The sequence below is a fragment of the Plutella xylostella genome, chromosome 16 (assembly GCF_932276165.1).
Source record: "Plutella xylostella chromosome 16, ilPluXylo3.1, whole genome shotgun sequence".
Classification (NCBI taxonomy): domain Eukaryota; kingdom Metazoa; phylum Arthropoda; class Insecta; order Lepidoptera; family Plutellidae; genus Plutella; species Plutella xylostella.
In genome coordinates, this window is record NC_063996.1 from 6,237,150 (window position 1) to 6,261,952 (window position 24,803).

At 39.1% G+C, this 24,803-nt stretch overlaps 4 protein-coding genes and 1 long non-coding RNA gene across 5 annotated transcripts; 2 read left to right on the forward strand and 3 right to left on the reverse strand.

Annotated features, from left to right (window-relative positions):
- Nucleotides 1–966: 966 nt before the first annotated feature.
- Nucleotides 967–3,914, reverse strand: LOC125489722. The gene is made up of 3 exons (XR_007267199.1): nt 3,482–3,914; nt 1,325–1,402; nt 967–1,030 (listed from the first exon to the last, which is right to left on the reverse strand). It is a non-coding gene; the product is annotated as an uncharacterized LOC125489722 (long non-coding RNA).
- A 1,519-nt stretch (nt 3,915–5,433) lies between these two features.
- LOC105386194 (alpha-(1,3)-fucosyltransferase C) lies at nt 5,434–7,116 on the forward strand. The gene is made up of 2 exons (XM_038118519.2): nt 5,434–6,694; nt 6,825–7,116. The coding sequence occupies exons 1-2, from the start codon at nt 5,736–5,738 to the stop codon at nt 7,096–7,098; spliced, it is 1,233 nt and encodes a 410-aa protein (XP_037974447.2). The 5' UTR covers nt 5,434–5,735; the 3' UTR covers nt 7,099–7,116.
- A 1,576-nt stretch (nt 7,117–8,692) lies between these two features.
- Nucleotides 8,693–12,143, forward strand: LOC105386192 (alpha-(1,3)-fucosyltransferase C-like). The gene is made up of 3 exons (XM_048626543.1): nt 8,693–8,940; nt 8,977–10,738; nt 11,234–12,143. Exons 2-3 carry the CDS (start codon nt 9,744–9,746, stop codon nt 11,505–11,507), a joined length of 1,269 nt encoding a protein of 422 aa, XP_048482500.1. The 5' UTR covers nt 8,693–8,940; nt 8,977–9,743; the 3' UTR covers nt 11,508–12,143.
- A 1,210-nt stretch (nt 12,144–13,353) lies between these two features.
- LOC125488554 lies at nt 13,354–18,847 on the reverse strand. The gene is made up of 4 exons (XM_048626571.1): nt 18,419–18,847; nt 18,112–18,289; nt 14,057–14,140; nt 13,354–13,559 (listed from the first exon to the last, which is right to left on the reverse strand). Exons 1-4 carry the CDS (start codon nt 18,479–18,481, stop codon nt 13,354–13,356), a joined length of 531 nt encoding a protein of 176 aa, XP_048482528.1. The 5' UTR covers nt 18,482–18,847.
- A 2,989-nt stretch (nt 18,848–21,836) lies between these two features.
- On the reverse strand, nt 21,837–24,337 carry LOC105386195 (protein D2). The gene is made up of 4 exons (XM_011556702.3): nt 24,101–24,337; nt 23,281–23,401; nt 22,762–22,987; nt 21,837–22,001 (listed from the first exon to the last, which is right to left on the reverse strand). Exons 1-4 carry the CDS (start codon nt 24,239–24,241, stop codon nt 21,875–21,877), a joined length of 615 nt encoding a protein of 204 aa, XP_011555004.3. The 5' UTR covers nt 24,242–24,337; the 3' UTR covers nt 21,837–21,874.
- Nucleotides 24,338–24,803: the final 466 nt, after the last annotated feature.

The following is a 24,803-nucleotide window of genomic DNA, read 5'->3' on the forward strand; positions in this document are numbered from 1 at the left end:
ATGACGTTTGATATATTGGTACTTTGGTACACAATGTAGTAAAATTATTGTCAAGGATAAATAGCAAAATTTATATTAGATAGGTAATTAAACTGCATTCATTCATACTTGGCACGAAAATTAAACATCTTGTGTGTCTTTTTTAAATATTAATAGTATAAGTTATTTTTCATAAAAAAAAAAAAACATACACTAACGCCTTGTACTAATGTACGCCCATGCGGGGTAGGCAGAGGTGCATTGCTGCACCCACTTTTCGCCAGTGTTGTTTTAAGTCCCAATGTAATAGGGGGCGAGCCTATTGCCATTTTACGGGCACATCCAAGACCCGAGAACAAATATCTGTGTTTAAACAAATATCTGCCCCAGCCGGGAATCGAACCCGGGACCTTCGGCTCAGTAGTCAAGGTCACTAACCACTACGCCATTCAGTCAGTTAAAAATATACACAAAGATTGTTTACCTTTTGTGCCAAATATGAATGAATGCAGTATACAAGGTGTTGCAAAAAGGGTATACTAAGCCGAAACCTACATGTGCAGCATGGTATATCTAAGCCCGAAACTGAAATCAGAATTTCAAAATTCGCGAAAAAAAATATTAAATTTTCATAGAAACTTTGTTGGTCACGTTTTTTTTGTGAATTTCCAAATTCTGATTTTAGTTTCGGGCTTAGATAATACCATGCTGCACATGTAGTTTCGGCATCATGGTTGATATATTACACTTATACAGCGTTTCAGAAATATAAATATAGTAAGCCCAAATGAGTTTGGGGGTCAGTCATAACAATATTGAAATTAACGGAAAAAGGTGCGTTTCCATACAAACTTTGTTGGTCACGTGGCTTTTTTCATTAAGAGTTATTTTGTATTTCACTTATTTACAAATTACGTAGAACAAAACTTTGTTAAGAATGACACTTTTGCAACACCACATTTAAAATCATAAAAATATTTTTTTTACCAGTAACATATTATTTTCTTCATTTGTAGAGCCTTCTAATAATTGACTCGGTGACTTCGAATGCCTGTGAAAAATGCCTCCATGATAAATTGTTAGATAATCCTACTAATATTATTTGGCGAAAGTTGGTGAGTATGTGTGTGTGTACGTACGTATGTGTGTATGTTTGTTACTTCTTCACGTCGAAACGGCTTAACCGATTTAAATGAAATTTGGTATGGAGTTAGCTGACACCCTGGATTAACACATAGGGTACTTTTTATCGCGGAATTCCCACGGGATAACTTTTTAAGGCAGCTAGTTTATTGATAATTAGGTATGTAAATAAATTTATAACTTACGCGTTTTTAATACTCACTTAACATTTTCATGCTCTTCGTGCTTTGATGGAAAGGTTGAACACGTTGCTGTAATTTGAATACGTCTCCTCTTCGACCTTAAAATGAAATAAAATATTCAATGTTTGCCATAAAAAATGCTGTTTGTATCTGTCAAAAATTACGAGAGATGTTCTTTTTTGTCCTAAAATAATTGCTTTCTCTTATTTATTGCACAGGCTTATCTTCTTGTTAGAGAAATAGGTAAAGTAAAAATAAAAAAAAGTCTCTTGCCATAAATCATTGCATATAGGTATGTACAGTGACACAAATTTATCTGTTCCGGTGAGAGCGAACTAAATTTATCTATTTCTCATTACTGACCAATTAATTATATATTGATATAGATTAGAAGGATTTATTAAAACCGCAAGGGCAAATTAGCACTATGGGCAAACTTTAAATCTTATAGAAATAAGAAATATAATACCCCATCCACACGCTCGGCGAACAATGGCAAACAGCAAACAGCAAACACTGACGTGTGGATGGGTGTTTGTCGTTGTTTGCCTGTTTGTTTTTGTGTTCGCCAGTGTTCGGCATCGGTGTCGGTTTTTCTTGCCAGATCAAAGGATGTTCGGCAAACAGTTCGCTACGTATCCACACGTCTGGCAGCGATCAGTATGCGCGCTAGCATTGCGGGAGGCGGACGTATCAACTTGCTACACTTTTTCGTTGGCGCGCATTTTTTTTTATGTATGTTCACCGATTACTCCGCCGTTTATGAACCGATTTTGAAAATTCTTTTTTTGTTGTATTGGGTTGAGCTCCCAGGTGGTCCCATTTTTTTTTTCAGAATTTTATCTCACCCCAAGGGTGGGTAAAGGGGTAAAAACAGGGTATGAATTTACATTTTGGACACATATTAACCGATTCTAATGAAATTAAGAACATAAATATAAAAAAAAAACACGCACTCACGCCTTGTACTAATGTACTCCCTTGCGGGGTAGGCAGAGGTGCATTGCTGCACCCACTTTTCGCCAGAGTGTTATGTTAGTTCCAATGTAATAGGGGGCGGGCCTATTGCCATTTTACGGGCACATCCAAGACCCGAGAACAAATATCTGTGTTTAAACAAATATCTGCCCCAGCCGGGAATCGAACCCGGGACCATCGGCTCAGTAGTCAGGGTCACTAACCACTACGCCATTCGGTCGTCTTATAAATATAGTTCTTATAACAAAAAATATGATGGTGACCTTGAGCTGATCTGATGATGGAAACGGAAGGCAGTCAAGGGAACTCCTCAACGGTATATAGCAATGATTCGTATTGATTAGTAGGACTTTTTGGTATCATTTGCATCTTACTTTTGATTAAAAATTATTGCAAATAAACTAAAAACTATAAAATAAAATAATAATTAAAAAGAAGAAGTCAGTTTTTTTTTAAAATTATTATTATTATCCCACCATCGTCTTTGCTTTCTTCTTATTTTCCTTTTTTCTTTCTCTTGCTTTAATTTATATAATAAAAATATGACAACCCGAAAGTAATAGCTCGTCGTCCGCCGTGTTTGCCGGTTCGGAATGTTATGAGCGTTCGCCGAGCATGTGGATGGCTGTTTGTGTTCGGTGATTGTGTTTGGTGTTTGTGACTTTGTTTGCTGTTTGCCGTGTTTGTGACAAACAGCAAGCGTGTGGATGGGGCTTAAGCATTAAGAGATTTACATGAACTGTCACCGGAACAGATAAGTTTGTGGCCCTATATACAAGACGCGTCTACAACTTATTTGTCAGAATTTTATTAAAGTTATATGTATTTTTGAAGTAATGTCAAACACATTTTATTATAACCTTGTCGCAGTCAGCGACTAATAGGGTGACAGATAATCAGACTGGATTAAGAAACAATTTACCTAACCAGTAACCACCGTGAAGAACCCAAGTCCAGCTGTAGTGTTTTTCACCGACACGCTACGAAAAATTGAATCGCTTTTTTTTCTATATTTATAGTAAGTAAGTTTATATTAGTTTCAAAGTTCATACTGAGTTGTAGGTCAACAGTATGAATTTTGATGTCGGTAACCTACCTAGTGGGTAGGGGGTGGGTACCTGGGCTATCTACCAACTTGAGAACGTCAAAATACATAATGCATGGTTTGCGACCTAAACATAAAATAAGTAGTAACATACTCATCATTTTCATCTTCTGATTGGCGAGGCGCTACCGCCACAGTAGATGGGCAGCCATGTTTTTTCTCCATCCTTAAAATAATAAAATTAATTAAATGGAGGACGTCACTAACATTATATTTGTCTTTTGATGTTATATTTGCCTTTAATTACTATATCACAGAGGTAAACTCTGGACTTCATCATCAGTTTCACCGATCATCATAATCACGGAGGAACAGGCAAACGTAGCGTGGGTCGCCCTCCGGCTCGCTGGCCGGTAGTGGCTGGGTGAGGATGGCCGAGGACTGGCTGTTGTGGCGCTCCTTGGGAAAGGCCTATGCCCAGCAGTGGTCGATTACGGGCTGATGATTGAAAAACTTAACTGACAAAAACCGTAACTGATACAAAGAGAGAAGATGTACTTACAATTGTTTTCCTTGCTTCATTCTTGTTTTACTTTAGCGTTTTGGCATTTTATATTTTGTTCTTGTATTTTTTTATTTAAAATTTGTACTTAGGGACCTAATAAACACAAACTAAACTAACTCAATAAGAAAAAAAATATTTACAGAATATACTTTGAAATAAGACAAAAAACTATAATTTATACTATCTTAATTAAGTACTTTTAATTTACAAAGGAAAATATCCAGTTTTAAAGAATTATTTTCGAAAACAAATAGGTACATGTATTAGTGATGAAAATTTTAAAATTATAAACCATAGGTGCAATAAGTGTTTTTTTTTTCATTTTAGCGCGCGCCGCGCGTTGCCGCGAGGGGGTGTGTTGCGAAATTAGTTTTTCCTTGGAAATCTTGGAATAAGGAATCCGAGCATAGAAATAATTAATAATAATAATAATTTTTTATTGATGGTATTACTTAATTATCTCACTAACACGCTTTATTTTCTTGTATACTACATACATTTATGATTTTGATATGTATTTTGTTAGGTACGTTTGTACTTTGACAGCAATAAAATATTCTTGACTTGTTTTTTTTTTTTTTTTTTCCAAAAGTCGTAGAAGTAAAGTTGTTCAGAATGAAGTAGGGCATGCAATACCGGAACAATTTTCAATACCGGTATTGAGTTCCGGTATTACAACTCAATACCGGGATCCCGGTATTAATACCGGTATTAGAATTCCTTGTTATAAATGGCATATACTGTGTTTAAAGGTCGTAAACATCAAAATAAAACAAGAAAATGCAATCATATTCTGTATTTTGTTGTAGATTTTTACGAGAATTAAGATTTAGAGTTTAAATTTTAGAATAAATTATTTTTTTACATCCGGTGCCGGTTTACGCATGGAAAAAGTGCGCTTTCACAGTATATAGGAACACAAGGCTAACTAAATCTTAATCGCTTTATTTATAGTCTAAAAAAGTCCGATTCCGGTATTACTTCAATACCGGTATTAACTTTCAATACCGGGATTGAAAAAAGCGGGAATTTTGTCCGGGATCCCGGTATTACGGATACCGGTATTACGGTATTGCATGCCCTAGAATGAAGCGAAGCGGGACTGTATCATACGCTTGAATTATAATAATATGTTGATTATTTGTTTTAACTGCACTTTTATTAATTGCTAGACGATTAACAATGCACGCTACAGAGGCCCTGTACAATTTAAACTCAGCTCCCATGTCAGCTTCAGCTATACTTACATATAATTGATTAGGTAGGTAAGTAAGTATATTAAATATTAAAAGTACTTTCAATTAAAAATAAATGTTCTCGTATCACGTACAAAACAATAGGATATTAGTACCATCGAAGTTCCACTTCGAAGATTAGTACTTAGTATATTTTTAACAAAGTGGCATGTCTTCACTTTTATGTTTTCGAGTACTATGTTGAAATTTCATGTCATTGTCCGTAGAACGCCCCGCATACCTCAACCTCCCCTCACTAGATTTGACAGATTCTGATTTTCTTCTGGCTTGAGTGACAGCCTTAATATCATTTTTACACCGCACCCTACTATTTTAACATATTTTAATGATTATTTTTGGTTTACCAATAAAGAGTACTTATATGTAGTTGATAAGATAACGTAACACCATTGGATTGGTATGATTAAATTCAGCGCGAAGGTTATCCGCGATTGTCCACGTCAAGCCGTTCAGTGTATAGTTACGATACTTCAGGTAACACTTGTGTGGACAGGTGATGATGAAATCATAATCAGTTCCGAAAATTATTGTGTTAGCTTTGTGTTTTGTTTACTAAACCCAAATGTACCGGAGTTCGTTTAGCAGGAATGACTTTTATCAGCAACAAAATAGTGTTCAATGTCCTACTTCTGTGTGTACCAGCTCTGTTTCTGACCTACTATCTGAGGGCCACTCTATACTTGTACCCTGAAAGCCGAAAATATGACGCAGAACTTCTAACTACCACAGAGAAACAGCAACCAACCAACCCAGCCAACCAATCAACAACGCAAGACTCACAACTTAAATACATACTGCTGTGGACAGATCCCAAAACAGTGCCTTTCGAGTACTTGGGGGAGGGTCAGCAAGGGTTTATCGACAGGAAATGCCCGTTCACCAACTGCTTCGTGACAGGGGACCGGAACTACTTCCCGAACTACACGCAGTTTGACGTGGTCGCCTTCGCCGGACCACAACTCAACTACCAAGCCAACAGACCACTGCCCACCTTCAGGCGACCCGAGCAGATCTACGCGTTCGTAAGCCTGGAGTCATCGCACTACTACCCGCTGTGCGATGGCAAATACAACAATTACTTCAACATGACATGGACGTACAAGCTAGACTCAGACTTGAATTGGTACATAGTGGTTAGAGATACTCAAAATAACATAATTGGTCCAAATGTGGCGATGCACTGGATGGAGCTGAAGGACATGACTTCGATCAGTGAGGAGTTGAAGACGAAGCTGCAGAGGAAGAGCAAGGCGGCGGCCTGGTTCGTCTCCAACTGCAACTCCAGAAGCAACAGAGGGGAGTATGTCAGGCAGCTACAATCTGAACTGGAGAAGTACAGTTTGAGTGTGGACGTGTACGGCCGCTGTGGCCCGCTGAAGTGCTCGACGCGTGAAGAGGAGAAGTGCAAGAAGATGGTCGATGATGATTATTACTTTTACTTGTCGTTCGAGAACTCCTTCGATGAGGACTACGTGACGGAGAAGCTGCTGACTGCTCTCAACTACAACGCGGTGCCGATCGTGTACGGAGCTGCCAACTACACAAGGTATCATTCATTTAAATTCATTGGTTTGTGTTACTGTGTTACTTAATGATATCTCTTACCCTGTATGGAGCTACTGCGCATCTCGTTTCCTACCTCATTCATGCCAACAACAATAAATTTTCCCATTCAGGTTCCTGCCAAACGGCACATACCTGAACGCCATGGACCTAAAGCCAGCTGACATAGCAGCCGAAATGAACCGCCTCATCCACAACCTGACTGACTACTTCGACTACTTCCGATGGCACAACCACTACTCCGTCTCTAGCAGAGGTAGTCACGCTGACTCTGATCCTTACTGCGGTCTGTGCACGCTGCTCAATGATGAGAAGTTTGTGACAAGACGTCACACGATAGAAGATTTTACGCGCTGGTGGAACGGCCCAAGTCGGTGTCATAGTTAAAAGACTGTTTTTACTACCTGTTTGTCTCATGGATTAATTTTTCTGCGAACTTCGTTTTGCCTGAAAAGGTTTTACCGTGGGAATTTCGGGTTGAAAAGCCACCCGTTTTCCCGTAAGAGTAATAAATATGTCGGAAGCGGGGGTGGAGCAGGTGCACGCCCCTGGGGTGGCTGGGTGCGTAGTTTCCCTGGCTCTGGTAGTGGAAGCAAGTGACCGCAGGCTTCACTTTCAGAGCACGACTCAAGGCAACCATAAGCCGTGGGCCTTGCAGATTCTCGTCGTTAACGCACAGGTCCGCAGTCGACATCCAAGAACGTGCGTCGACATCGAATTTACTGGGATTGAAATCGGGTAACCTCAGCTCGGTCGACGACGAAGGTGTCTTTATAGCTCGAACAAGCGTCAGGAAATTCCGATTCTGTTGTTCTAGAAGCTTCTGCCATTTTTCGTCGTTCGTGTCGTGGTGTGAAGCACGTGGGGTGGCGTCTTCTGATCCCACATCTGATGTCGGAAGCGGGGGTGGAGCAGGTGCACGCCCCTGGGGTGGCTGGGTGCGTAGTTTCCCTGGCTCTGGTAGTGGAAGCAAGTGACCGCAGGCTTCACTTTCAGAGCACGACTCAAGGCAACCATAAGCCGTGGGCCTTGCAGATTCTCGTCGTTAACGCACAGGTCCGCAGTCGACATCCAAGAACGTGCGTCGACATCGAATTTACTGGGATTGAAATCGGGTAACCTCAGCTCGGTCGACGACGAAGGTGTCTTTATAGCTCGAACAAGCGTCAGGAAATTCCGATTCTGTTGTTCTAGAAGCTTCTGCCATTTTTCGTCGTTCGTGTCGTGGTGTGAAGCACGTGGGGTCTGCTCCACCCCCGCTTCCGACATCAGAAGTGGGATCAGAAGACGCCACCCCACGTGCTTCACACCACGACACGAACGACGAAAAATGGCAGAAGCTTCTAGAACAACAGAATCGGAATTTCCTGACGCTTGTTCGAGCTATAAAGACACCTTCGTCGTCGACCGAGCTGAGGTTACCCGATTTCAATCCCAGTAAATTCGATGTCGACGCACGTTCTTGGATGTCGACTGCGGACCTGTGCGTTAACGACGAGAATCTGCAAGGCCCACGGCTTATGGTTGCCTTGAGTCGTGCTCTGAAAGTGAAGCCTGCGGTCACTTGCTTCCACTACCAGAGCCAGGGAAACTACGCACCCAGCCACCCCAGGGGCGTGCACCTGCTCCACCCCCGCTTCCGACAAATATATGAATCTATACTTACAAAATTTCACGTTTATATTATTATTAATTACATACTTAGAAGAGTTAGCCGTAATTGTGATAGTCCGTATCTATCCTTGTATTATAAGTGAAGTTATGTTAGTTTTGTGGGTCATTTGCCGGCGACGTTGAGACGAGTCGAGCATAGTGGCTAATATAAAATATGTAAGAAGAAAAATTAATGTCAGTTAATCCTAATCCTAATCCTAATCCTAATCCTAACTAATATTATAAATGCGAAAGTAACTGTGTCTGTCTGTCTGTCTGTCTGTCTGTTACTCTTTCACGCCAAAACTACTGAACGGATTTGAATGAAATTTGGTATACATATGGTCTAGACCCTGAGAAAGAACATAGGCTACTTTTTATCCCGGAATTCCCACGGGAAAACTTTTTTAGGCGAAGCGAAGCTCGCGGGAACAGCTAGTTGTAAATAAATAAACGTGACCCCTATCAGAGTGACAATGCTATCTTAGAGGGCAGGTTTATTTGTCCCAAACTACCTATACTCAATGGTTCGTACATAGGTAACATAATTACGTACTTTCTTTATTAGCATTTTCCGTATGGAAAATAAGTAAGTATGTAGAAGAATGTAAGTATTTACATTCTTCTACATACTTACTTATTTAGGTACCTATATTAAGCACCTACTTGATTTTTTTTAGAAGGACTTGGCTTTGAAGGATGCCGTGAGCAAATACAAAATGACCTAAAATTTTAAAAATTGTTTTGATTTTGAGTATTGTACCTCATTGCCGTCTCTACGTATGTACCTAAATACTAGTACAAGTATATGGAATATAAATATGTTTGTGTAAAATGTATTAAATTATAATAAAAGAATAATGTTTCAATTTGAAAATATTTTCTATATTTATTCCTAGATACCTATCCAAAAAATATTTTCCTTATAATGTAAGTAAACTTGTACTTGGGTACTTATAACATAATTTAAATTTAAAATGATACAAAAATCCACTCATAGCAGAAATAAGACGAAGTTATAAAATATTATGTTTATATTAGTCATCGAAAAAATAATTGCCCTAAAGTATACAAACTTTTGTTTGTCTTTTGTGTCAGAATCTGCAATCTACCTAGTTACCTAAAACGTGTAATGTATTGTACATCACACGGTAGATTACGAAGTAGGTAAACGCTCTCAGTTGCAGTTAGGTATATTAAATTATATATGCATTTTCTTTAATAGGTACAGTATAAATAATGGGGACTGTATAATTATATTCCGTTCAGTGTTAATGGGACTTCAGGTAAACTCACTTGTGTGGACAGGTGGTGATGTCGAAATGATTATCAGTTCCGTATTGAGTCAGTCTGCTTTGTGTTTTGTTTACTAAACCCAAATGTGCCGGAGTTTAGTAGGAATGACTTTTATCAGCAACAAAATAGTGTTCAATGTCTTACTTCTGTGTGTAACAGTAACAGCTCTGTTTGTGACATACTATCTGAGGGCCAATCTATGCTTGTACCCTGAAAGCCGAAGATACCAAGCACAATTTCTAACCACCGCAGAGAATCACCAACTAAACAATCTATCCAACAAACGGACAACACAAGACTCGCGACTAAAATACATACTACTGTGGACAGATGCCGAAACTCCGCCTTTCGAGTACTTGAGGCGACCCCCGAGGGGTCAGCAAGGATTTATCAACAGGAAATGTCCGTTTACCAACTGCTTCGTGACAGGAGACCGGAAATATCTTTCTGACTACACGCAGTTTGACGTGGTCGTCTTTACCGGACCACAACTCAACTACCACGCCAACCAACCACTTCCAACCCACAGGAGACCCGAGCAGATCTACGCGTTCCTGAGCCTGGAGTCATCGCAGTACTACCCGCTGTGCCATAGCAAATACAACAATTACTTCAACATGAGCTGGACGTACAAGCTAGACTCAGACTTGAAAGGGTACATAGTGGTCAGGGATACCCAAAATAACATAATTGGTCCAAATGTGGCGATGCACTGGATGGAGCTGAAGTACATGACTCCAATCAGTGAAGAGTTGAAGACGAAGCTGCAGAAGAAGAGCAAGGCGGCGGCCTGGTTCGTGTCCAACTGCAACTCCAGAAGTAACAGAGAGGAGTATGTGAGGCAGCTACAATCTGAACTGGAGAAGTACAGTTTGAGTGTGGACGTGTACGGCCGCTGTGGCCCGCTGAAGTGCTCGACGCGTAAAGCAGAGAAGTGCAAGAAGATGGTCGATGAAGATTACTACTTCTACTTGTCGTTCGAGAACTCTTTCGATGAGGACTACGTGACGGAGAAGCTGCTGACTGCTCTCAACTACAACGCAGTGCCGATCGTGTACGGAGCTGCCAACTACACAAGGTACGTGGTATAGTCTATTCCATTCGGGAAGGCACCTTGCCAAAAGAAGGTGAACGCTCTATGGGTCAGACTAAACGTGCGGTTTTAAACGGTGCGGGGTGGCGCGAGCCCGCGCGAGCCGAACTGTCCGTGAAGATCTGGCTCGCCTTAACGGCGAGGCGAGGCGACTCATTGGTCACAACATCACGATCTGCTGAGCCGAGCCGCGCCTGGCGCGGCACAGCGCGTTACCCCGCTACCAGACACCACTCGAGCCCACGCGACCAAGCTGTCCATACATTCTTCGTCCACCTTAACCCGATGGCGAGCCTGCTCGTTGTCGTCAGATACTACGAGAAGCGTTGAGCTTGGCTCGGCTTGTGATTGAGCGCCTCGCGCGCTGTGTAAACGGCCAATGCAGCAACCGCTCATCTCATTTCCTACCTGATTCATGCCAAATAATATCTGTATTGTATTTTTAATGAGGATCTTCAATTATTGTCTTATCCCTTTCAGGTTCCTGCCAAACGGTACATACCTGAACGCCATGGACTTGAAGCCAGCTGACATAGCAGCCGAAATGAACCGCCTCATCCACAACCTGACTGACTACTTCGACTACTTCCGATGGCACAACCACTACTCCTACTCCAACAGAGGTAGTCACGCCGACTCTGACCCCTACTGTGGTCTGTGCACGCTGCTCAATGATGAGCAGTTTGTGACAAGACGTCACACGATAGAAGATTTTACGCACTGGTGGAATGGCCCGAGTCGTTGTCACAGATAAAGACTGTTTTTCTTTGCTGAGGCCCCCATTGGTCCCTTGCGCTGCGTCGCGTCGCGTCATCCGTACCAAAGGAGCTGTCATAAAAAATATATGACAACGACGACGCTACGCACCTATGGGGCCTCATACTCGTGCCTGCTGACTTCATTCATGGATAGATTTTCCCGCCAGCTAAAGTTTTCCCGTGTGGATTCCGTAGAAAAATAACCAGCCGTATTCCCGTTTAAGAGATTGATGATTGATAAGTAAATTTATCATGTACTTACAAACATTCACGATTCACGTTAATATTAGGGTTAAGTAAAGTATAGTTTTCCGTGATGGTGATAGGGTATGTTGACTTGTCAATAATTAAATTTATTCTTGTAATATACATTATGTGAAGTTATGTGGGTCAGTATTTGCAGAATCTATGTAGGTAAAAACTTTTTTTAAATACATTGAACATTACGCAGTGTAGTGTTTGGGAAACCCTAACATAGCTCCGAAACAGGAATAATAAATTAGATAAGGTAGAATATGATTAGATAAAACAAAATATGATTGGTTCGTATAAGTACTTACTTAATTATGTTGTCATTATTCTGTTATATTTATTTGTATACAGAACATGTAGCTAGACTAACTGAGCTCTGCTGAAATTAAGGGGATATGTACAAAGGTTCCACTCGAGAGAGCCACTTACAGGAACTTTGATAGAATACCTACAGAACATCTCCAACTCAATCATTGCATTATGCTGCTCATCAAATCATCACCCTAAAGCGGATCACACACTTGTCCGTGCACCGCAGTTGGTGGCGGCATTGTATGCAAAATTGGCGGTTTATATAGAAAAACCGCTTACCCACACACACTGCCACCGCCTCACCCCGCGGAAATTTACTATGAGAAATCCGCAATCCACGCGGTGAGGAGCTGAAGTGTGTGAACCGCCTAATTTATACTTAGTTGTAAAAGTCTCAGTTCATTTAGGGCAACTTGCAACAAAATGTGAAAAATTGATTTAGTGTTAGGTACTAAAAATAATCAATTTGTATGGATTGACGTTTTGTTAAATTGAGATTACACACTATATTGATTGGCTGACCCCAATGCTTACAGGTGATGTGAAGTTTCCTGTTTGCCTACTAGGATTTTAGTTACTTATATCACTAAAATAAAAAGCATGCATACCTACATACCTAATTATAACATGCACGTGATGCACGTTAATCTATCAAATACTTATATTGTATGACTACGTTAATCATTACCTAAAAATAACTTGTATGGTAGATTAAAATCGCATCACACACAAACCTTCGAAGGCTTATGTGGTGTTGTATATTGTTAATTAGGTATATGATATGTACCAATATGTGTATGTTAATAAATAAATATAAGTAATAATGTAGCATTATCTACTTCATTCCAAAATCATTGAATTTAACAAAAGATCAAATAAAGGCATAATTATGTTGAATAGTTAGACTTCATTTTGAAAATCGACTAAAAAAAGTTAAAGCAACAGTGGCAGTAAATGTAATTACTTGTTGATTGGTGAGGTGGTTGGTTGAAATATAAATCATACTGGTACTTACCTCAGTTTCATATTTTGTCAGTGTGATTGTGGACTGTATCTTCGTAAGGATAGGTTGCTGATATTAAAGAATTTAGACTTTAAACAGAGGTTTATTGTAAGGTCACAATATCGAGCTAGCCACCATGATAGATGTAAATTGAATGAATGAATACATGAATGAACGATTGAATGAATCTACTGAATGAATCTACTGAATGAATATACTAAATTAATTATTAAAACGAAACACTCCCCGGCGTTGACAAAGTCAAAATCTAATTTTTAGGTAGTAAGCACAAGTTTTGATATGCTCGGCGTAACAGTCCTTTTCGCGTGTTGACTTGGACAATTCTTGCAAGGCCGTCGCTGGATGGTTCGATGGCAGTGACGCGTCCCATGAGCCATAGGAGTGGAGGTTGTGAGGCGTCCTTCAGTAGAACCAGGTCTCCTTCTTGCAGCTGGCCTCTGGAGCTTCTCCATTTGGATCTCTGTTGTAAGGAACATACATATTCGTTAGAGAATCTACGCCAGAAGTGTTGTTTTAGAGCCTCAACCCTTTGGAATCTCTGAAGCCGGCTGATGTTTGCATTGTCGTCAATGACATTGTGCGGTACCGATAACAGTGGCCGTCCAATCAGGAAGTGGGCGGGGGTTAGGCAGGAAAGATCTGATGGATCAGAAGAAATGGGGACTAAAGGTCTCGAATTCAAAATGGCCTCTATTTGGATAAGACATGTGGTCATCTCTTCGTATGTGAGGTGAGCAAGACCAAGGGTACGGCGGAGATGATGTTTGACCGACTTAACGGCAGATTCCCACAGGCCTCCGAAGTGAGGTGAGTAAGGAGGAATAAATTTAAAATCTATACCTTGTTCATTCATTGATGATTGAATTGCGTCTGAATTATTTGATAAAAATGAATTAAGCTCATTAAAACCGCCTACAAAGGTAGTACTATTGTCGGCATGGATACAGCGGGGTTTACCCCGACGAGCCGTGAAGCGAGCCAGCGCAGCCAAGAATGCTTCCTTAGACAGATCGGTGACAAGCTCCAGGTGCACGGCCTTAACTGCAAAACAGACACATATTAAAATATATGATTTCAATAATGTGCATCCTCTACCCTTTCGATTGGCAATCATCACTGGTCCGGCATAGTCAATTCCAAATGAAATTCCAAAGGAAATTCTAAGTTTGTCCTATCAGTTGGCAAGTCGGCCATTATAGGCTGGATGTACTTAGGCCTGAATCTAGCGCAACGCATACATTTATGCAATATCTTTTTTGCCAGGTTTCTTCCACCTAGAACCCAATAAGTGTGCCTTATATTTGCCAATAGTAACTGCGGACCACCGTGTAATAATGTTGAGTGATACATTTCAAATATTAAGTGAGTGAGATGGTGTTTGGAACAGAGCAGAATGGGGTGTTTTGTATCGAAAGTGTAAAAGGAATTCTTGAGTCGCCCACCGACACGAATTAAATTGTTTGAATCAAGAAAAGGCGATAGTGATGTTAACCTACCATTTTTTGGTAATGATTGCTTTCTCGTTAACAGGTCATACTCTTTAGGAAACATTTCCATTTGAGCAATATGAATAAGGTTATATTTTGATGTTTGTAAGTCGCTAAATGAAAGATAGCCATGTTTTTTATTAAGTTTATGTCTGGTATTGTAAACAAAACGTTGTATATAACTGTATATACGTATGAGTTTGTTGAATGAGGAAATCTTGTGTATTAGAATAGATATGATGTTTTGTGTTTTATCATTGTTGTTGGTTTGTGTATGTAAAGATATTTCAGGTAATGAATTTTGTTGTAAGTTGGGTATCTGTGGATATTGTATTTCTTTGTGTTGAAGGAACTCTGGACCTGACCACCACAACGAAGAAACATTTAGTTGGTCAGCCCCAGCCCCTCTCGAGACGAGGTCCGCTGGGTTTTGTTTAGAGGGCACGTAGCTCCACTGTGAGTTACAGGTAACATCTTGAATCTCTCCAACTCTGTTCCTCACAAACTGCTTTAAGACGCTGGGCGATGTAGACAACCATGCTAGTACGATTGTTGAATCACACCAGTAAAAACAGTTATTTATAGGAATTGTCAGGGAACTTTGAACCTTGCTAGCAAGTCTAGTGCCTAATAAAGCTCCGCATAGCTCCAGGCGCGGAATGGTAGCTGCCTTTAATGGAGATATTTTATTTTTTGAAGTTAGAAGACGAACGCAAACCTGCCCCTCTCTGTCCACCGTCCTGACGTACACACACGCGCCGTACGCGCGCTCCGACGAGTCTGAGAATGTATGTAACTGTATGTCAACAGCCGCATCTGAGGATACCCAACGAGGAATGGAAGTTTTATTTAAATGTGACAATGATTTTACAAAGTCTAGAAAAGATTTCTGAATATCAGCTGGTACTATATCATCCCAGCCACATTTATGGATCCATATTTTTTGTATTATCATTTTAGCTGTTACTATGCATGGACCAACCAGTCCTAAGGGATCAAAAATCTGACTAATGACCGACAATATGTGTCGTTTTGTAAGTTTTTTGGGTGCACAAATAGAAACCGAAAAGGTTAAGATGTCTAAATTAGAATTCCAATATAGACCTAATGTCTTAGAAGGTAAGGCTTCGGAAAGATTCATAAAATGATTGTCATCACAATTTAATGAATTTATTAAATTTAAAATTTCTGGGCAATTCGACTGCCACTTACGCAAATTAAATTTAGCGGACATTAATGTTTGAATGACGGACTTGCACATATCGACTACTTCCGGTATGCTGTCACCACCGCTTATAAAATCGTCTATATAAAAATCATGCTGTATAGCACGCGCACCATCGGTATTATCACACTGATCGGCGAGGGAAACTAAACACCTCGTAGCTAGGTACGGACCGGATGACGTACCATATGAAATTGTATTCAAGGTGTAATTTTGAATCGGTTCGTTTGAGTTGAATCGAAATAAAATTTGTTGTAATGAACGTTGTGACGGAGTAACAAATACCGCCCTATACATTTTTTCAATGTCACTTGAAACTGCATATTTATGTTGACGAAACCTAAGAAGTATTGAAAAGAGGTCGTCTTGTACAGTCGGTCCAACTATTTGTATGTCATTAAACGATTTTCCGGTTGATGTTACGGCAGAGGCATCAAAGACCACTCGTAACTTTGTTGTAAGGCTGGACTCTTTAATTATTCCGTGATGCGGAATGTAGTTATTATTATTGGAATAATTATGTTGAACTGGGGTCATGTGACCTAATGAAATATATTCATTTATGAACTGACAGTACTTCTTTTTGTAGTCTGGATCTCGCTCGAACCTGCGCTCCAAGCCTAAAAAACGACATTTAGCTGTTGAGTATGAATCTCCCAACACGTCTGGTGATTCTGATAGCGGTATTGTGACGACAAAACGACCGTCGTCATCACGCACAGTATTTTTTATAAAGTGTGACTCACACGCCCTTTCGTCGGCGGACAAACTGTACTTAGGAGACACTGAGTCAAACTCCCAAAAACGGGTTAAGTTTTGTTCTTCGTTGGAGGTGAAGTAGCAAGAGGCTGTAGCTGCCGGACTACTAGAGTATATGCATCCAGATAACAACCAACCTAACTTTGATTCATGTAGCTTAACATGTTTATTTAAGTCCATTACATTGGAACCAATGACGTTCCAAAAAACTTCAGCCCCTACCAAAATGTCAATAGCAGAAGGCATGTTAAATGAAGGGTCTGCCAGTATTATTCCTGAAGGAATATTCATATTATCGAAAGGTATGTACGAAGACGGTAGACAGCTGTTTATTACGGGGAGTATATGACAATTTATGCTCGTCTTGTAATTACCAGAGTGAGATTCAATCACAAGATCACAACATTCTGATGCAAAGGATGTTTGACCATTGATACCTGTCACAGTGGAGCTGACGTGACGTCCATCCAGTTCCAGCTTACTAAACAAGTCTTGTGTCACGTAGTTGGTGGTGCTACCATTATCAAGTAACACACGGGCAGTGCGCAAGCTTCCATCACGCGCAGTCACCTTCACCATGGCTGTGGATAGCAACACATGTTTGTGTGAGTTTGATGTACTGGCAGGCTCAATGTTAGTCGAGAGGGATACAGTATGATCGCTAGGAATGTCAGATGAATGGTTGTGAAGAAGTGTGTTGTGTTTTAATTTGCAATATTTGCAATGAGTAAGAGTGCAATTACTGTCCGCGTGACCCGGCCGTAAACAATTTTTACACACTGGGTACTGGCTTACGCGCTGAATGCGGTCAATGACCGATAGGTTACGAAACTGTTGACAGGTGAAAAGGTAATGATTGTTTTTACACATTGGGCAAATCATTGAATTAGGTTGTGATTTCTGAATGTAGTTATTTTTCTGAATGTGTTTTGTAGGTATAGTTTTGTTCTGAAAGGTTATTGTGTTATTATTAGTTTTATTAGTATGTAAGGTATCTAACAAATCAGCTCGATCACTAATGAATTTTAAAAACAGCTGTAATGATGGAAAACTATTCATTGTGTTCTTTTGTTCTTCCCACTGACGCATTGTGTTGGAGTCTAATTTGTTAGACATGATATGAATAATTAAAGTATCCCAGTGATCCGTCGGTTGACCTAGGGACGCTAAGGCACGTAAATTCTTATTGGTAGAATCAATAATATTGCGTAAAGCTGAGCTAGATTCTGAGGCAATAGGCTTAACGTTAAATAAGTCGTTAAGATGATTGTTTATGAGCAAACGTTCGTTATCATAACGATCTGATAAAAGCTGCCAGGCAATTGCATAATTTTCGGCACGGAAATCAAGGCTCTGAATGATAAGAGCAGCTGTGTTTTTTAATGACGCTCTGAGATAGTGAAACTTGTTAATATCATTAATGCTGTTGTTATTATGTATCAAAGATAAATACGTATCTCGAAATTCCAGCCATTGATTGATTGACCCATCGAAATATGGTAGGTTTATTTTCGGCAGTCGGACAAAGTCGTGCTTGTAACCGTGTGGTGCACTGGAGCCTGCCTCCGACCCCTCCTCAGCAGGCGGCGGCAGCGCGGGCAGGCTGCTGCGCTTGAGCAGACTGCGCGCCTCCGCCACCAGCTGGTAGTACAGCTGCTCGAACTGCTCGCGCTCGCCGAACGCCTCGTCGGGTACCTCCGACAGAGTCTCCAGATCCGTCTGCAACACATCGTAATCACTGTATAAGGAGTCTATTTTATGTAAACGGCACTCGAGTTCGTACACTTGTGGCTCACTAAGCGATTCACAACTTTTAACTAGGTTTAGGTATTGATTAAATTGTGTTACCTTAGCTTTTATGCTACCACGCTTTCTGGTAAGCAATTTTATACGATCGTCACAATTACTCATTATGTTTTTTATGAAAATACGACTGACTGATTAGTGAACCTGCCGCCGTGCAGTGGTTCGTGGCACTAAGAATGTACTCGATAAACCAGTTACGTGATGTGTAAACTGCGTCTTTGTAACTTTGTACTTATGTATACTTGTTTACTGATAGCTGCATTAAGTTATAAGACAGCGTGAGAAAAAGGGATTACCTAGGTATATACCTATATAGATGTAAATAAGTGATGATGATTTGATGATATAAGTAATAAGTACCTACACCAATTATGATAAGAGATCACGATGTTTGATCCAAATAGGTGCAATTCTGAATTGGGAAACGATTTAGAAATGGAAATAGGAATTGAAGATGAGGAATTGGAACGGACTCACTGTTACGGCTTGTTTTTGAAGACCTTTCTCCGGGTGATGATGTGATTGTGCGGAGAATCTGGAAACTGTGAGATGAAGTCGCTCCTCGTGGTGTCTTCTAACCACTGCGGCACCTCCGTCTGGTGAACTTGAAGGACTGTTCGAAGACCGTCTGGAGATGAAGACCCGCAGTTTTGAAGGATTGTAGTGAAGATGCTCGCTTGTTGTGAAGACGAAGACGTGAGATACGTCGCAGCCGCCGGTGGAATCGATGAAGAGACCCACGTGGCACGTGGCGCAGTATCTTCCCAGGGTGTCTTCGCTGGTCTAAGATTCTTTTCTTCGGGAGAAGGACCAAATTGGTCAGTGTGATTGTGGACTGTATCTTCGTAAGGATAGGTTGCTGATATTAAAGAATTTAGACTTTAAACAGAGGTTTATTGTAAGGTCACAATATCGAGCTAGCCACCATGATAGATGTAAATTGAATGAATGAATACATGAATGAACGATTGAATGAATCTACTGAATGAATCTACTGAATGAATATACTAAATTAATTATTAAAAAGAAACACTAATGTTATTAAAATTTGAAATAAACTAAGGTGAAATTTCAATAAACGATAAACTCAACAAATACCTCCTTACTATATACTTACTTAATTAGTCGTCTGTCTAACGCCTGCCAGTTACTTAGTAAGTATACTTAGTTAAAAATGAATTTAAATGGCGTTTGGTAAAAGTGATTCTAAGTAACTACCTATAATCGTTTTTTTTATTGGAACGATTTAGTGTGTCTCATAAAAGCTTACTTTTACACTTCGTATTTCGTATCCTCCTGACACCTGGCGTGCTATGAGAAGGACATTGAAAAAAAAATTAATATACAGTTTAAAAATACCTATATTAAAAGTTTTATGAAGTATCCCTGTTATTCCTTTAAAGTTTTATAAAGTACCTATCCCTTAAACTATTTGGGCCATTATTTTATTTTGGGTACAATTGGACATACTTTTACAGATATTTTTTTCAAAAATAAACTTCTTATTAATTAACCTTTCAATATTTATTTATGTTAATTAACATTTATATTATTCATTAAATACATTTGCAGCGATGTTTTCTTGCTATTTCTTAAAGTTATTGACGTTTAATCGAGGAACGATGAGAAAAAAATACTACTGCGTTACTTTCATACAAAATTATGTTTTATTGTTAGGAACATATATTTTGGTTCGTAAACATATACCAGATAAAAAGTAAGAAAAAAAACATTAATCTAACAGTTTAAATTACAAAATATTCTCAGTTTTGTTATTCATTCTATAATAAAGTTTCCCACTGCGTTACCAATCAATAAGTTTTAATGCAATACTTTTCGAAAAAAGGACAAAATAATCATAATTTTTTGCTCAAAGTTTTAAAAATAGCTCAAAATAAGGTAAATTATAATTATTATATTTAGTTTAACATTCTTTCTAATATAGAGTAGCTAAAATGTTTGTGAATACTCTCAGGAAACGAGGGACAAATAGATAACGCTGTGGTTAATTGGTAACACAGTGGTATCTCAATCACAATCTTTATACTTTCTTCAATTAAAACTAATCATAATGTGAAAAAAACTATCAAACTAAAATTAACAGAACTCTTTGTTTAATATCAAACATTAAAATCGCTGAAAATATAACAACTTAATACTAAGAAATATTTCTCATTTTTTTTGCCTATAAAGCCGTTGTTTTTCAGCCGCTGTTTACGCCATTGAGTCTGAAATGTTATACTGTAACAATATAATATGCTCAAATGTTATATTTGTACCATAAATTGAGTAACAGATACCTGAAAACTATAAGAAAAACCCCTGAGTTACTATAGCTACAACTGCGTTACTGAAAAAGTAACGAAGTGTAGCGGTAACGCAGTTGTAAAACAATAACCTATTTGAAGTTAGTACTTAAATGAAAACACATACATGGGATATCAAAATGCCCTAATAATTGTTACTAATTATTACATATATTGCATGAAATAAAATAATAAATATCTATAAAACTCACCGTATGTCGCCGGTAACTCAGTGGCGTCACAATAAATACACGCGCTTCTCTCCAGGACTCTCATCCGAAAGACTTGGTCATTTTATCCGTCCCGCTCTCCTTCCTGTACTCCGATACAAATACACAGCCATTCAAATGATCTTAGGTGTAAGAAAGTGAAAAAAAGTTTATTTATGATTGAATTTCCTAGGGTAACCTAGTGTAGGTGTATTTTTGCTTAGGCTTGGGGACTCGGCCAGGAATATTAATTGTCCCATAATATGTTCATATAAAATCATGAATATTACCGTGAAGTAAAGTTTAAATAATGACATATTCGTTATAATATTCAAAAAAATTGTTTCCATTATATTTTTTTACACACGTTGTGCTTGTTTCATATGACTCGCTCCGAGGGACAGACAATTTTTGTATGAAAAACAATTGCGTTACCAAAAACAACAACAGAGTTACCGTAATTTGTAAATAAATAAAGTATATTACATAAATTCATTATATTTTCTGTGACCGGTGTCTTATTTAATTGCTACAGACGGTAGCTATATTCCTGAATTTCATTATTTAATTTTTAAAAAATGTTTCTTTGTAGGGGACCGATAATGGTCCCTAAAATAAAATAATGGCCCATTTGTTCTTTGACAAAGTGACAAAACAGTTCAGAAGTAATTTTTTTTTATTTTAAAAAAAATTAATAACAGTGTTTACATTTATACCTCTCGGGGTCAGGAGGGTATACCATAAAATTCACCTTTTGTATCGATGATACTTTTTATTTCCGGTATGAGTAATACCCATTGGGTAAGTACCTACAATGGTTATTTATATAATAAAACTGTTTATGTACTGAGATATTGTGTATTATTAATACTTATTCGTTTAAACACAGTAAGTAAATATAAATAATTTACCATCTAGGTATTCTACATCTTCAAATCGTTGTAGGAGGGTATTAGGTATTTATTTGTAATTTTATTTCACACTTACAATGAAATAACCTTATTCATTTGTTCATAGAAGAACGAACCGCACACCGGACCGGTCAAGTTATACTTTTCAGCGAATTTCTGCACTTTGAAGTTGGTGCGCGGCGCCGAGCTTCCTGCAGTCCTGAAAAATTACGATACGTAAATACAGGGCGTTAGAATTGTGTGAATTTTTTTACTTTTAATCTCCTTCTTTTGACTTAAGTACTATAGTTACATACATTACATATTAGCGTGTCCCAATTCCCAAACCCCCAACAAACACAGAAACACCAGAATACCTATTTATCATAGCGGTGAAAAGAATAGCCAGTCAGATCAGTTGCACAAGCACAGGCTTATAGGTAGGTTTCCCTAGATTCTGCAAGTTCCATCGAGAACATCCGACACTATAAGCTTGTCTACGTCATGCGCAGCCCTCCTTGCGGGGTGAAAGACGTGGAGGGGTCGCGGCTGCAAACTAAATGTGATTCTATTCATTCTAATAAATGATTTTGTCCTCTTCTTCCTCTCCTTCCACACTTGCGGTGACTAGACATATCTAACTATATGTCTCTTTTAGTGTCTAAGCTTTTATAGTCCATTCATCGAATGGTTGTCTGGAAGAGATCACTATAAGCTATAATTAAGACTACCTTTTGTACAAACGGATAATTCTTTCTTGGTGTACAAATATAAAAAAATTACTCTATGTCTTTGCTCACAAACACAGCATCACAACTCATTATGTCCTAACCTAACTGCTGGGGCACACGTCTCTCTTCAAATTATGGCCTTATATATTCCAGTCCCCACTGCTGGGGCGCGGGTCTTCCAATGAAGGAAGGGTTTAAGACCTTAGTCCTCCACGCTGGCCTAGTGCGGGTTGGTGAACAAACACTTACTTAACGATAATAGGTTCATCAAACTCCAGGCGGCCCGGCTGCCGGTACACCAGCACGATGTACCGGTGAGGGGCCGGGGACAGCGGTGCCGGAGACATGTACGCCGCCAGGGTGTCTCCAGAGGAACCCTGGACGGGGGCACCTTTGGAGGAACTCTGGACGTTCACCACCAGCCAGTGCTTGAACTCGCGCATGGCTGGCGCGTTGGGACTCGGGGCGTCGGGGTCTGGTGAGGAATGAGAGGTTTAAGGTCACAGCACACATCAACGTAAAGTAAACGGATCGCTTTCGCCTCGCCTCAAAATCGCCTCGGCTGTAATTTTTGACAACTTTGTATTACTGAAATAGTAAATTGTGAATAGTGAAATAGTATAATGCACTGGTTTATCTTTCAAAAGTTTCTAAGTTTATAGGAAAAAAACGGTAATTATGTACCTAAGTATTACAGCAAATTTTATCCGGTTTTGTGTTTCAGTCCCTATTTACGAACTAACCATTTTAAAGCCCAAATTAACTTACCAACAAAAGCGATGGTGTAGAATTCTTGTGGGTCAAAATCGAATTGTACCGAAGGTTCCATTAAAGTTTTCGAGATTTCCAAAGTTTCACCGATTTTTACGACTCTCCCTGTGTAGTTTACCTGCAGATAAAACAAACTATACCAGTCATTCATACAGCCCAAATTAAGGTAAAGAAGGTAAAACCCGCTTGAGTACATTTTTTATCCACCTTTAAGCATCGTACGCAACGGACGCATCGCATTCTGTATTCTTTGTTTATAGGAATTCATACAAACTTCCGCCCACTTCATTGGCATTGCCGATGCCCTTTCTCCATAGATTGTGACAATCCGTTTGATGCGATACGTACGTTACCGATATAGGTGGACACACTGTACAGGGTGACAATCCTGTAGAAGCAATATTTATGTCACCAGCTTCTCAATACTTAAATAGGAGGGGTTTATACATTTTATTTATACATATATACCTCTTCTTCTTCCTAGCCTTTTCCTTATTTAGGGTCACAGGTCACGCCATTTTACCCTATCCTCTGTCATATCCTCATTCACTCCACACTCTCTCATATTTTCTTTCACACAATTTAGCCACGTCTTTCTTGGTCTTCCCCTCTTACGCCTTCCTTGGTCTCATTTCCAACACTTTCTTTGTCACATAGTTATCTTCTCTTCTCATGACATGCCCAAACTAAGAAAGGCGATGGCTTTTCAACTTCTTCACTATAGGAGCCACTTTCATACACTTTCGTATTCTATCTTTTCTTGTCACACATATTATACCTATATAGGGTTAAAAGAAGGTTAAAAGTAAATACTTACCACGCATGGCGCTTCTGGTGGATTATTTAAAACGTCGGGTACAATTTTGCTACTTATAAACTTTTCCTCAACTTCCGATTGTGCTACAGTCAGTGCAATAACAAACCCAAAGTAAGAATATATTTTTAAGAGCGACTTCATTTTGAATCGAGTAAATAAATGATATATTTACGACCAAGGACCATCGACTAACTCTGAGAGTGGATGTATTATGAGATATATATTATACGAAATGTCTATTATTAAGTATGTTACTCATGCAAAGTTGGGCATATAAATTAGATAGAATTATGTATGCTTAATTAATCAGTAATTGGCTTCAAACCAGGCTGCATGGTAAGATTCTTTTCCGGTATTGTAATGAAAACTTAATTGGGTCTTTCTCATTCGAATAAAGAAAATGCAAACATGACTTGATATCTGTTTATTTATCATTAACCTGTCGATGTACTCAGTTGTTATTTTATTTATTTTAAACGTATAGTATTTTTAGTAATTTGAATCCAATAATTAGGAAGTTTTATAACAATATCATCAAGACACGTGCGAGTCCCAACAAATATATGTATAACCATATTATATCCATTTACCTATAATCCTAAGTCACAAATAATCATTTCATTAATAACCAGTGGCGGATTAACCTATAAGCACGACAAGCACGTGCTTAGGGCCCCGGGCCTCCAGGGGCCCCCATCCTCTG